Here is a 13,144-nt window from a genome sequence, read left to right as displayed (position 1 = left end):
TCGGGTATTGTTTTAGCGAGGAGGTTGTACATTTTATTCCCAAATCCTAGTAGATGTAATCTGACCCTAATTTTTGTTCCTATTTCAACGAGTAGCCTACCAGGGCTGCTGCTGAGCACTTGGCAGTGTCGATGAGAGAGGGGCAGCTGGCTCATCCCTCTGATGATTCATTTCGCAAAGACTTGAGTGTTGTGGGTAGGAAGCTGCTCTAACCAGAACAGCGCAGCAGTGTACCATCTGGAAGTGTGTGTACGAGACTTCTGCGCCGGGAGACAAGTGTGAAGCCAGGATGCTCGTTCCAAGCATGCAGAGACCTGAAGGTGTAGCTTCCCTGAACAGTTCCCAAAACCAGGTGAATTAGGGCAAGTGCTGTCAGCTGCACAGTGCAAACTGCATAGAGAAAAATATGTAATTTCTCTACAATTTTCAGGTGGAAATGCATTCTGCCCATGTAGCAGTGAGCTAGCAGTTGAGTTTCAGGTAGGTTTGGGAGGCTTGTGCTGGAAGGGAATGTGGGTGCTGCGCCTGTGACATTCTGAAAGCTGCTGTCATACTTCTGGGCAGCAGCAGCAAGGTTGGTGTAGAAGCTGCATGTTTACTGTGTGAGGAAGTGCTGCTTTAGCATTAATGCAAAGGAAGGAGCTTCTGATGTATTTAACAATCCATACAGAGAAAACGCACAGGCATGGGAAGGGGAGTGCTGGAGAGGAAAGTACCTGGCACAGGGTGTGTCTGAGGGTGGGGGCAGGCATCGACGTGACTTCAGATGCATTTCTGGTTCCATCGCTTCCCCCCTCAATTTCCCCAGTAGGAGGAAAACAAGTTTATTCCCTTGTCCTAACAAATTGCCCTTCCTAATTTTGTTCTCAAAACAAGATTCCTGTAAAACTCCTGGATTTTAAGGTCAGAGGGTGCATCACTCTGCTAGAGCCCAGCTTGTGAAGCCTGGAGAAACTTCTGCCACTGATGGCAGAAGATGTGCCACCACACACGCATCCAGGTGTGTGTTTCATGGTTCAGTCAAATTGTGTAGGTTTTGCTGATCACTTAAATGTCAAAATCAGGTTTTGAAGATGTGATCTGAATTTGAAGTAACTTACTGAAATGTGTGCTGTGGCTAGCCACGTTTCTGGGAATGTGTCCCCCCTGATTTGAGCTTGTCCAAGCTCCCTATTTTACTTGCTTGATCTTAAGATTCTTGTAGGGGCAGACTCTCGCGCTAGGAGGCACTAGGCTGAGTCAATCTGTCAGCCTTCATGTGGGTAGATTCACCTTGAAGTTCCCCAGCCTAAGAAATCTGACACAACTGTATTTTAATATTCTTACTGTCTTTGACCAAAATATCTCTTCTAATTACATGATCTACTGTTGATCATGGTCCAGACCGTGGATCTTGTTCATGCTCAGTTTGATGCTAGAGTATCATCCCTGCTGCAGCAGCACTGTCATTTCATCAGATTGCGAATGCATTCGTGACTGATACTTGGTCTGTTTTTTCCAGTGGTGGTGTTGAGCACATCAAGCTATTGCAGTTGTTTAGAAGAGTATTTCATATCTTCGTACTAATCCTTCAGTATTTGCATAGCAACTCTCTTGTGAAGAGAAAAAACTACTTACAGCTCTTGTCTGGTTGATACCTGCCACAGCTAACCAAAAAAAAGCCCATGTTCAAATAGGCAAGTAGTTAAAAACAGAAAATACTATGTTTTTTCTTATTAGAACATACATGTAGACAGCAAAACTGAGAACAAAACAACAAAAAAGCTGCAGTTCATATTCTGCCTGTAGGGTGTTTCTGCTGGTGGTGCTTGTTGTGCCATAGGGATGTTTGGTCAGAAAAGGCTGAATGATGGCACAGAGTCTTGTTGGTTAACACTCCACACCAAGTTTTTAAGGATGGCGTGGGCCCTGTTTCCCATGGTTTAGGGATGCTGGGTGCCTTGGGCTCAGGAGGAGAGGAGGAGTTGTGTGCACCTCCTGAGCTTTCAGACTGGTGGTTTTAAGTTATGCGGATTGAATACATACCCTTGCAAGGGACACCAAGGGAAGGACCCGCTTGTGAAGTGGTGGGTTTCCGTACCCTCGTGTGTCAATTGGAGTACTGGTTTGCTGAGTGCCACACTGAATCTAGGCTCTACAAATGGCTGTGTCCTCTGAATAGTGGTCCAAAGCTACTGGAGATACTTTGGCTATTTTGCAGCTCCTCCAAATGCCTTCAGAAGTCCCTTTGATCCCAGCAAATGCTTGGTGGCTGCTCTTGTGAAAGAGATGCTCAAACAGTTTGGTTTCAGGTGGGTGAGGGGGCAGAGCATAGGCTTGTATGGCAAGGTTGCACATCTGGATGTCACGAAGTACTTGTCACTTCAGAGGAAGTCGGTGACAAAGCTCTCACAGGAGGTCAGTGCTGTCCACAGTATGGCTGATCTGGCCAAAGTGGCCACAGCTCTGCAAGCTCAGTGTGCCCCTGACACACAGCAGAGAGCACCCAAGAAGCTCCTCTTCCGAGTGTCTTGGGCATTCGGAGCACCTCTGGTGAGGACAGGCAGCAGCCCCTGTCCCTGCTTGGTCTCCACGGCCGCCCACCCTTGGGTGGCTGAGGCAGCTGGCAGGTCCTCTGCTGCCCTGGCACCAGTGGGTCTCCTCAGGGCTTGTTCTGTCCCTTCACAGCCTTCGGCGTCCCAGTCCTGCGCTGCCCAGGGCAGCAGCCCCTGCCTCTCCACTCTGCCCTTCCCTGTCTGGGGCAAGGGCTGCTGCTGGGAGGAGACGTTGGGACCTGCTCTCTGCCTCTTCCAGCTGTTAAAAACCTGGTTTCTCATCTGGCTTTGTGCCTGTGATGTTAACTGGGGCTGCAGTGTTTAGCAGTGGGAGGCAGGGAGCGGGGATGCCAGCACCCCAGGCTGGGTGCCCTGGGATCCCCCCAGCAGCAGCCGCTGCTGCCCCGGGGTGCCACCGCCCTGCTCTTCTGGGGGCCTGTGAAGATGTTTCCCAGCACGAGTGAAGTGTGCACAGAAAAAGGAGCTTTTGGGGCTGGGAAGAGAGCTGCCGTGGGGCTGGGAAGGAGGGGAGGGCTCGGAGGCTGCCAGTGTTGGGGAAGGATTCAGATAGGCTTTCCGAGCAGGTATTTCCCATCTTGCCGGTCACCAGGATACAAGTATCAAAGAAGCAGTTTCTTGACTGTGGCTGCCTCCAGTCTGAGGTAGAACCATCACTGTGGTGTAAAAGCATCTAACAACCTGAATCCAGGTTGGAGGTGGAAGGAGGAGGCCCAAGAGCCGGCCTTCGTTCACACAATGTGGGTTAATGGCAAAAACAAAGGAAGCCCCTCAGGGGTGGCAGCAGCAGGCTCAGCTGGCTGCGGGGCAAGGTCAAGGCTGAGGGATAAACCCTGACCTATGTCCTGTGCTGAAAAGACACCTGGGCTTGAGGCTGACGGCTGAGCAGGTGTGTAAAGCTCTGGGCTGCTGTGTGGAGGGAAATGAGAAAGTGATGGTGGGTTTGCAAGAGCAAGCTCATCAGACATGAAAATGAAGAGGAGATTCGAGCATGTCAGAGGCAGGAAACCTGCAGATATGGGGCGTCCTGCTCTACCAGCCTCTGGGCACAGAGTTGCGGAAGGAAGGGATGTCGCCAAGCAGCGAAATTGCTTCTGCACCGGTTCTCACTGCAGAGGAAGTTCTGGGCACTTTCCCCAGGCCGTGCTTTGCTGATAAGGGGCTGTTGAGCGCATGTTGCTGTTCTGAGGCATTTCTGCTGCTTTTAAGGCCCCCTCTAGCCCAGAGGTGTAGCTTAGATCGCAGTTGGACATGGGTATTTGCATTCTGCCTTTTTGGATCATCTAGTCCTGGCATGGACCCATTTCTTTCCTCATTGCTCCTAGAACAGCAGTTGTGATGTTAAACACTTTTAAACCTCTAGGGCTCATTAATTTTGCCCTAAACGAGTTGGCTGAGGACTGGACCTGACCCGTGGCTGTCGGCTTGCCCCAGGTTGGGGAAAGCTGGCAGCAGGGCTGGGGCGATGGCCATGGCAGGAGCAAAACCCCCCAGGCTGCCCCGTGGTTGCAGTTGGCAGTTCACGATTTATTCACAAACCTTCAACTGTGAATGACACACCCTTTAATTAATATATTATAAATGGTTATTGCTGCATGTCCAGCAGGATTCTGTTTTATCGACCTTAAACCCAGTACACTCCATGCGTTAAAAGGTTTAAAAATCAGCTACTTTGGGTGCAGTAAGAGGCTGGTTTCATCCCGGCTGCTGCTCTGCTGGTCCCAACAAGCAGAGGGGTGAGTTATGGGAGGGCGAGAGCATGAGGGTCCACAGCTGCTGCTCACAGGCCCTGTCCTGCATGGACACCCCACCCCAAAAAAGTTTGTGCATGACCTTGAGGGGTCTGATGGGGTCGGGCTGTTCGCCCGCCTGGGCCAGGCTTCGGCTTGTTGTTGGGCATTTGCATCCCATTTCCCTGCTGCTGTGGGAGCGCAGATGGCAGCGGGGCCCTGTTGCAGCCTGTGGGGCAGGCAGGGCTCCTTCTATGTACAGTCTCTGCCTTCTCCTCCTATGGGTGCTGGGTGATGGTCGGGGTCCTCAAACACTGCATCCCAAAGCGCTTGGCTTTAGGGAGGATGGGCCCTCAGGCAGCCCCTTCGTCCAGCACCTTGGTCTCAGCTGTCCTGTGTCCAGGCCAATGGGCCCCGGGTGCCCGGCTCCTATGGCATCAATGAGCGATTGTGGCTGAAACCAGGTGAATGGTTTAATGAGGGCCAGGCATCTGCTGTGGGGCTGTGGCCACGTTGGGCCCTGCCCTCAGCTGCTCTTTGCCCCTTTCCCCGTGGGGCCCTCCTCCGGGGCGGCTGTCTCTGTCAGGAGGAGGTAGGAGCTGATGGCTTCCCGCAGGCCCAGGCTGATGGGAGAGTCCTCCTCTGGTGGGGATGCAGCCTCCGAGAACAGGAGGGAGCTGCGTGAGGGCAGATGGGGCAGTCAGCAGGCAGCCCCCAGACCCCTGAGTGTCTGGCAGGACTGGTGAGGGGAGCCCCAGCCCCTTCTCCAGCTGTCCCTACCTGTCGATCTTGTCCCAGTTGAGTGATGGCTTCTTCACAACAGCGGGCACTGCGGGGACTGGGGTCACCCTCACCCCTTTCATGGAACAGGGCTCCCTGAGGGGGCAGCACAGCCCCTCTCCAAACTCTGGGCAGGGAGCCAGCAGTGTCAGCAGGGTGCCCCCCACCTGCACCCCAATGCTGGGTGCACCTGGACAGGTGGGGGACCAGCCACCACCTTTCCCTCCTCCCTCCCTGCAGGGCATCCACACACACAGACTGGGGGTGCTGGAGGGCTAGCAAGGTGTTACCGGAGTAGTGGTCCACCAGGTCGTGCAGGCTGGGGAAAGTGAGCCGGGGTGAGATGTAGAGCCAGCCATTCTCCAGGCGGTGGATGCGGTAGTGTGTCACTGAGTCCCAGGAGGCATGCTCGCTGTGGCGCACTGACAGTGAGTAGCAGCCTGCTGGGGCGAGAGGCACGTGGCCGGGCTGCTGTGGGCACTTACCCCGCTCGGCCCCACTGCCCTGCGCTCTCCCATATCGTGGATTTTATTGCCCCACAGGGGTGGCCGGCAGCATCCTTCTCCCCATGGGGCTGTGTGGCTGTGAGCATCCCTGTGCCAGCCCCACACCATGAGCACCTCCAGACTGGGGCATGTGGGAGTGCTGGGACATGGGATGACCTCGGCCAGCTGCCTGCTGTGTCCCACGTGCCCTCAGCATCAGGTGCTGTGGCTCTGTGTCCGAGTCTTCTGCTTTCGAGTGCTGCACAGGGATGGGCCATCCTCAGCCCCACGGCTCCCAGCCCCACGGCCCCCTTGGTGCCCAGGCAGCCGTGGGGCCATGCAGCATCGTGCCAGTGCATCAGCTGTGTGCAGTGGGGCACCCGGCAGGATCTCCCTGCAGGGTCCCCTCGGCACCTTGTTGTGATGGGGGCCCCATTTCACTTCAGAGGCTGAGCCTTTTCACTTCTCTGCTTAACCAAAAGCTGCAGGAAGCCTGCTGGTGGTTTTTTCTTTTGAGGCCCCGTGGCAGAGGCTCAGCACGAAGCGGGGAGCAGCGGTGCCAGTAAACCACTGCGTAGGGCAGGCTGTTGCCACCAGGTGCGAGTGATGCAGGATCAGCTCGACTGGGGCCCCACTCATGCCCTTGGCACCCCAGTGGGGACAGCTGGGAAGGGGTACAGGAGACAGGGCCCGAGGGCTCTCACCTTGCCTAGTCTGGCTTTCCCGTATCAGGAAGGACCCACTGCGGTTGCCTGGCCAGAGCAGCAGCTCCTCCGCCTTCTGCCGGCTGACACCCTCATACAGCCACCTGTGCAGGCAGCAGGCACTGGCAGAGCCTCTCCTGGCTGTGCAGGGACACCCAGCGCCCCAGGGCCTGTCCTGCTCCAGCCAGGGTGGAGGGGACAGCTCGGGGTGCAGCAGCGCATGTCCTGGGGACACCCCAGCATGCTGTGCTGCCTCCCCAAGCCCCAGCGCTGCTCCGTGGCCCAGGGAGAGAAATGGGGCAGCACGTCCCAGTGCAGTGGCCAGAGTTTGGCCTTGGCGTTGGCCAGGCTCTCTGTGGTGGGGCCACATCCCCTGGGGCCCACCCTGGGATGGACCCTTTCCAGCATTTACCTGTGCCTGACCTTGGCCACACAGCTGCTGGGGACATGGCACTCCTTGCCAGACACCTCAGATGCCACAAGCCACCACTCCCCGTCCCTGCAGGGAAGGGAGATGAGCCATCCTGAGGGGCTGAGGCTGCTGGGTGCAGGGAGGGGACCCCCCCCCCCCAGGATGGGTGCCACCATCATGGCCCCGTGGGCTGCACACTGGTTGGGAGTGCCTGCTCGGTGCGGGGACTTACTCGGAGAGGACACGGAGCTGCTCCCCCATCCTCAGGACAGTGGCCGCCCCAGCGCTGGAGGGGAAGTCACAGAGGGCCAGGGCCAGGAAGCTCCTGGGGACTGCGGGGAAGGTGAGGGGGCTCAGAGCTCCCCCGGCACCACCCAGCCCCAGCTGGGGCGAGAGGACCATGCACACCAGGGGATGCTGGCCAAGCTGGCAGCTGCCAGGTGCTTACCTGCCTGCATGGGCAGCGGGGACTGCATGGTGTCTGCAGCTGCTGGTGGGATGCTGAGTGGCTTCTCCCGGCTGGGCAGGCTCCCCATCCCTCAGAGCCAGCACACGCCCCTGGCCCCTGGCCTCAGCTGTTGCTGGCTGGGAGGGAAGGTGAGGCTCAGGCCCGGTGCCGGCAGCACCGAGATCTCTGGGCAGAGGGGTTGGCCCCCTGCAGAGCCACGAGCCCTGCAGCACAGCTGTATTGGGATGCAGGCTCATGGGTTGCAGTCACCCACCCTGTGCCCCGGGGCAGGGCATTGCTGTGGGGTGATGCCAGCGTGGCAGCTCTGGAGAAAGGCAGGGCCAGGGCAGGGCTCTGGGCTGGGGCTGAGCCTGGTGGGCAGCTCCCTGGGGAACCTTTGAGGAATCCACCTCCCCACCCGCCCCAGAGGGTGTCTGGGGACTTGCTGCGACAGCTGGTGGGAGCTGGGGGCCCTCCCTATCCACATCCCCATGTTGGGCAGCAACTGGCCATGCTCATCCTCTGGGTGCTGCCATCCCACCCCAGCCCAGTGGTGTGTGGGGCACCCCATTCCAATGTTTACCCCCCAGGCTCCACCCCAGGCTGAGCCCCCCTCCAACGCACTGCTGCCCTCAGCGGGGGGGGGGAGGGGGAGGGGCGGGAGGGGGTGAACCCCACTTACCTGCCTCTGCCATCACCATTGTGGGGGAGCCATCAGGGCCAGGCAGGCATCAGCTGGGCTCTTCCCCACGGGGTGCTGCTCCAGCGTGGTGGGGCAGGGCACCCAGGTTGCGGGGGGGGTGGTCCCTCTGGCGCGGTGGGTCTCCCTCGTGCAGGGCAACGCCCGCCCTCGCAGGACCTGCTTGGTTCACCCTCGTCCCTCTGCTCTAGGGCTGGGTGTTTTCAGGTGCTGGAGCTGGGGCTGCTCCCGGCAGTGCTGCTGGTGTGGGGTGCGAGGCACCGGAGCCGGGGCTGCCGCTGTTTCCTGTGACGTGCGCGTGCACTGGAGCGGGGTTTTCTCTTTTCGCTCAGCCAACAAGTTGCTCAGCTGTGCCCCTCAGGGGACCTCAGTACGGGGCACAAGGCCCAAGGAAAAATCCCTGAGGGGACTCAAGGTACTATGGTCATCACATGGGATTTGGGGAGAGGTAAGAGGGAGGAATGGGCAGTGCATGAGCACAGGAGCAGAGCCAACTCCAGCTCTCGAAGGTTGAAGCTGGACAAGTGCCATCCCCAGCCAGGACAAACCACGGGGTGGGTCCCAGGATGGCTCCTTGGCGCAGCAGCAGCTGCTGCCCAGAGCTGCTCCCCGCAGCACCAGGGCCACACGCTGTCCTCTGGATGGTGTGCAGTGCTGGCCATGGTGCAGAGGGTGGGATGCTGCACAGCCATGCGCGGGTGCCTCCCCAGCACAACACTGCTCCATGCCCATCACTGCCAAGCCCAGCTGTGCCCACGCCTGGCTGGGTTATTGTGGGAACAGCCCCAGCCCCAGCTTCATCAGTCCCATCCTCAGCCCCAGCTCCAGCCCCAGTCCTACACCCTCATCCCAGTTCCCATCCCACACCAGCCTCCACCCAGCCAAGTGCCAGCAGCTGCTGCCCCGGCATGGGACATTCCTCTGACCATTTCCCAAAATGCATGTGGAAATTTCACTTTTCAAAGCAAACACCGTTTGGCTCAGGCAGCACCCCCCCCCCCCGAGGAAAGGCCTTGGGGTTTGCTCTCAGCAGCTTCTGTGCTGCATCCTGGGCTGGGACCGGCCACACCGTGCTGGTGCTCATGTCCAGGGGACATGAGTCATGTGTCACATGTGACACGACGTGTCACTGTCCCCCCATGCTTCCTGCTGTGACCCCGCCACAGGGCTGGCTGCTTGGCGGCCTCCTGCCCTGGCCACACTGCTGCAGCTGAACATCCTGCTGCTATTTATGCTGTGACCTTGAAAGTTTCTGGTCAATTGTAAACCACCATGACAGTGTGACATGCACACAGAAAAGAGTATTTTTGTTTGTTTGTGGGGAGTTTTTTTGTTTTTATTTTTTATCAAAAGCAGCCACCTGCCCAGGCCTCGCGCGGCTGTTGGGGTTCAGGGCCTCCCCTGAGCCTGCTCTGAGCTCAGACGCTGCTGGCTTGCAAGGGGTCGGTTATGTTTGGGAGAAGATTCATTTGCTCCTGGAACTGGTAGTGAAGCCCCACTGGGGTCTGCAGGGTTGTAAGGGACAACCCTTCGTGTGCCATGACCTGTCCCAAATGCAGCTCATCTCCAAGCCCAGCTCTGTGCTGCCCAGCACCTTCTTGGTTTAGTGCTTGTGAATAAAATGGGGGCCCCAGTCACCCCTCCCCAACCTGGACAGTGGGGCTGGGCAAAGGGGCTTTATCTTAATGCATGGGTGGGAATGAGGCACACAGGGCTGTTGCCCCCCCCTCGACCAAGAGACCCAAGAGACCCCAGAGAAACCTTCAGCAGAGCTGAGCTCAGCGAGACTCACCCCGTGCTGCTGAAGAAAAGGATGCACACTTTCACTGCTACAAAGATTTGGGAGCTCGGGCTGGGAGTGCCGCTGAATGAGCTTGTCCCAAGATTTTGAGCAATTGGGAGTTCAGTCCTAAGGGTCTGGGAGAGCTGGAAAGAGCTGGCTCCGTCCACCTGCCCACCCCCCTGCTGAGCACCCCTCCCCAGGCATGCCAACTCCAGCCAGAAGAAAGAGGTCTAGGAAACACTCAGGTATTGCACAGGGACTGACTCTAACCTCAGTGCGGCCCCTCCAGGTGTGGAAATGCACAACCACGTCCCCCCCAGCCGGCGGGTCTCCAGCTCACACCCCAGCAGCTAGCGGGACCAGTGCCGGTGTGGTTCGGGATCCCAGCCCAGGGAAGCCTGTCCTGAGCTCAAGCTCTGCTCCTGGATTTGGTTGGCATTGCTCTTGCCACCCAAAGAAACATTTTGTCCTTTATTAAACTCATTTCTCAACTTGTATTTAGCTTTGATTTTTTTTGTATTTTTACCAGGAAAAGCACTTGCTTATGTGAAAACAAGTTTACTTTTTCCAGTTATCCTTGGGGTAATAAAATATATGCCAACCCTTACTACAAATCTTGCCTGGCTTGTGCCTATGAACCACCGTGGCAACAAAACTCTCTTCTTAATCATCCCCCTTCCAAATTGCTAAAATCTCATCTATTTACTCTCCTGGGTTCCTTGTCCACAGGCAGCCTGTAGCTCTGAGCTCTCCTGCTCCACATCATAAACAGTACTCGGCGAGCTCACACCAACCCCTCCTGTGGTATTATTTCCTCTAACTCATTTCACTGTCATTTTAATATTGTTTGCCTTTCTTTTGGTCTGTTGCTCTATTTTCAAAAGGGAACTCAAGGAAGAATCGTTTCTCAGTGTAGTTAGCTGGCAATAAATCACAGTGCTGCATGCACATCTGTTCTTCTCCTGCGTACGTTGCTTTGCAACCAGCACTTGCATTTAGCAGCAATGAACTTCACGTGGTATCTGGTGGCCTGGTCTCTTTGGTAGTCTCCTGTATTCTACAGACTCAAACTTACATTTTTGTTCATTTAATCACTCTGTCAATTCACTACTCGCTCATTAATACAACTGGCCAATTTTTCCCATTTCTCACCTTTCATTCAGTTTGCGTTTCATGAGAACAGTCTCATTTCCTGCAATGACCTCTCCCGCGCAGACCTTCCCCAGAGCAGGAGGCTGCAGGAGTCCACCCCGTGGGCATGACAGCAAGACCCGGACTAATCTGTGACCAACAGTTTAACCCCTCTTCACTCCCAGCTAGCTTTCTGTGAAAGTAAGATGACAGACATCTGAAACTTGAGAGCAAAAGCTGGATCTGAAAAGCAGAAGATGAAGAAACGGTTGTGTTAAACGACCGGCTGCTGCGCGTTGCTCCACCTGCACCTGGCTGCGGCGCAGGGGGCGGACGTGCCAACAGACCTCACGCTGCCTTCCAAACCGCCCTCTGCCTTTTCGTGTCACGACAACTGCCTCGTCACAGGGTTTACAGGTTAACTTTGTGTTATACCCATAAAACACGCTGGGGCAGAGCACTGTTCACCAGGGAAGGTGGCTCCTAGCGCTTGCCTTTCTTTGGAGGCGATTCTTGGCAGTGTGCGTGTTTTGCAGCAAACCTGTTGTTTAGTCTCCACTCTATCAAAGCTGGAAGTTTCTTTTTGCATTTTCACAGAAGCCAGCTCTCCAGCACCTTCAGACAGCCTCTTGCAGGGGACATGGGGCCACCCGACCACACTGCTCCTGCATGGCCGCAAGGACGCCTCTTCAAGAGGTGGCCAGTGCTACCCCTTCCACGGGAAAGAGTTTGCCCATCAGGGTAGGAGACACCAAAACCGACAAAACCGGCCGGGGTGTCAGGTCATGCCAAGAGAAACACCACAAGCACACAGGGTAACAATGAAACTCAGTTATAGCTTTATTTAATAACTGGTACAAAGTCCCCCTCAGGCAGAGCCTCCCAGTCCCATTCCCTACCTGAAATGGAGCAGAACATGAGCGTGACCCTCGGAGGAGCTGGCTCCCAGTGAGTCAGGACTGCTCAACAGTTAAGAAAGGATGTTTTGCTCATCTATCAAGACCTGTAGTAGCCTGACCACTCATCCCTTTTCTCCCATTAACAGCTAGACCCTGGCACGCAGCAGGCATTTGCCCCCCACCCTCTGTGACCCAGCCAGCTGTAAAAAGGCAGCAGAACTGTGAATTCCACGAAGACAGTAAATAGTACCTGCACAGAGGAATTCACTGCTCGCACTTCTGACCTGACTCACATGAACTGTGTATCAGCTGGCAGTCATTTACATTCACTGGTATTTCCTGAGCCTCGGTTAATACCCTGTGCAGACACCCTGCCTGGGGCTGGCAGCAGCGGGAAGCAGAGCTGGCAGTGCAGGAGATTTCTGGATCTCCACCTGGCAAGGAGCACTGCTGCCCATTTCACAACCAACTTGATGTTAAAGATTCACCTGTGCCAGGGTAGAACAGTGACTAGGTGTTAACTGCATCCGGCCCTTCTGCAGGAGAGGCAGAGGGTCAGCAGAGGTGGTCTGGAAGCCAGGGCTGCTGTAGTTTAATCCCTTGTACTCGGTTAATAGTGCATCTCGGTTAGTGTAAGTTTACTTGTTAATTGCTTTGCCCTTTCAGGAGGCTCAGGTAAGAAATCACTCTGCTCCTTCTTAACACAAATACAGAGATGAGACCAAGACAGTATTTCTGACCATTTGTTTTCCCCATGGCTGCCTGGCATGCCAAGAGTCCTGGGAACACAAAGACCTTCTGGTGGGTTCTGCACTCCAGGCACAGCTCTGCCAAAGAGCATCACCTGCTCCAGCGCCTGGAGTTTCACATCATCATGGTCTTGCTTTCCCACGTCCCACAGATGCCATACCAACTGCACCACAAGGGTCCTTTAGCGGAAGCACGACTAGAAAGCAATTCTAAACCTCACAAAGCCACAGAAATTATATTTAAATGAACAGGGAAGACAACGGCTGTCATCTGGATTGATATACAGCACAGACAGGAGATGGTATCAGCATGTACAGTAACGTGACTTACTAAGACTGCGGAATGTTAATGAGTTTTAAAGAGGCTCTGATGCCAAGGGCATACAGAAAGGACCAAAGTAATGCCAAGTACAAACTACCAAGAAGGTGGCAGCTCAGATGGGCATGCACAAGTTAGAGAGAACAGTTAATGCCATTTTGGATGAAATGCTAGATTCTGCGTGGGTTCAGTGGGGGCAAGTGGAGTTGTCTGAATCCAGAAGAGGGGTTCCTGCCTAACAGGATACTTCCATGGTTTGAGGTGCATCCTGGAGGTCAATTCCTTCTGGGGTTCCAGCACTTCCTTCACCATGGTTGCTGGTATGAGACCGGCTGCGGACACTCTCCCCAGAGCCCACGCTAGAGGAGGAGTGAGTACGGGAGCGCATCAGCCTGGTCATACTAGCTGCTGGCACTGCAAGAAAGAACAGGCGTGGGACTTAGCAAAGGAGG

General features: G+C 55.7%; 2 protein-coding genes across 5 annotated transcripts in view; both read right to left on the bottom strand.

Moving 5' to 3' along the window:
• Positions 1 to 4,106: 4,106 nt before the first annotated feature.
• SLA2 (Src like adaptor 2) lies at positions 4,107 to 7,835 on the bottom strand. Its single transcript, XM_076351975.1, has 8 exons — positions 7,794 to 7,835; positions 7,112 to 7,248; positions 6,896 to 6,995; positions 6,664 to 6,750; positions 6,252 to 6,355; positions 5,353 to 5,502; positions 5,063 to 5,189; positions 4,107 to 4,959 (listed from the first exon to the last, which is right to left on the bottom strand). Exons 2-8 carry the CDS (start codon positions 7,197 to 7,199, stop codon positions 4,809 to 4,811), a joined length of 807 nt encoding a protein of 268 aa, XP_076208090.1. The 5' UTR covers positions 7,200 to 7,248; positions 7,794 to 7,835; the 3' UTR covers positions 4,107 to 4,808.
• A 3,706-nt stretch (positions 7,836 to 11,541) lies between these two features.
• NDRG3 (NDRG family member 3) overlaps positions 11,542 to 13,144 on the bottom strand; it is a 68,716-nt gene continuing 67,113 nt past the window's right edge. For all 4 annotated transcript variants that reach the window (XM_076351685.1, XM_076351687.1, XM_076351686.1 and 1 more), the window contains one exon: positions 11,542 to 13,106. In XM_076351685.1, coding sequence (XP_076207800.1) covers positions 12,928 to 13,106 — 179 coding nt within the window. In that variant the 3' untranslated portion in view covers positions 11,542 to 12,927. The remainder of the gene's footprint in view (positions 13,107 to 13,144) is intronic.

This window comes from Aptenodytes patagonicus, chromosome 14 (assembly GCF_965638725.1).
Source record: "Aptenodytes patagonicus chromosome 14, bAptPat1.pri.cur, whole genome shotgun sequence".
Lineage (NCBI taxonomy): Eukaryota > Metazoa > Chordata > Aves > Sphenisciformes > Spheniscidae > Aptenodytes > Aptenodytes patagonicus.
The sequence above is the reverse complement of the archived record's forward strand: the minus strand, read 5'-3'. Positions and strand labels throughout refer to the sequence as shown.

What these genes read in the sequence shown, in the direction of transcription:
- SLA2 (XM_076351975.1), bottom strand. Translation starts at nt 7,199, where the DNA reads ATGGGGAGCCTGCCCAGCCGGGAGAAGCCACTCAGCATCCCACCAGCA. An exon ending in GGAAAGCCAGACTAGGCAAG is followed by an intron (nt 5,503 to 6,251) that starts GTGAGAGCCCTC and finishes TCGCCCCAGCAG; the next exon opens with GCTGCTACTCACTGTCAGTG. An exon ending in CCTGGTGGACCACTACTCCG is followed by an intron (nt 5,190 to 5,352) that starts GTAACACCTTGC and finishes CTCCCTGCCCAG; the next exon opens with AGTTTGGAGAGGGGCTGTGC.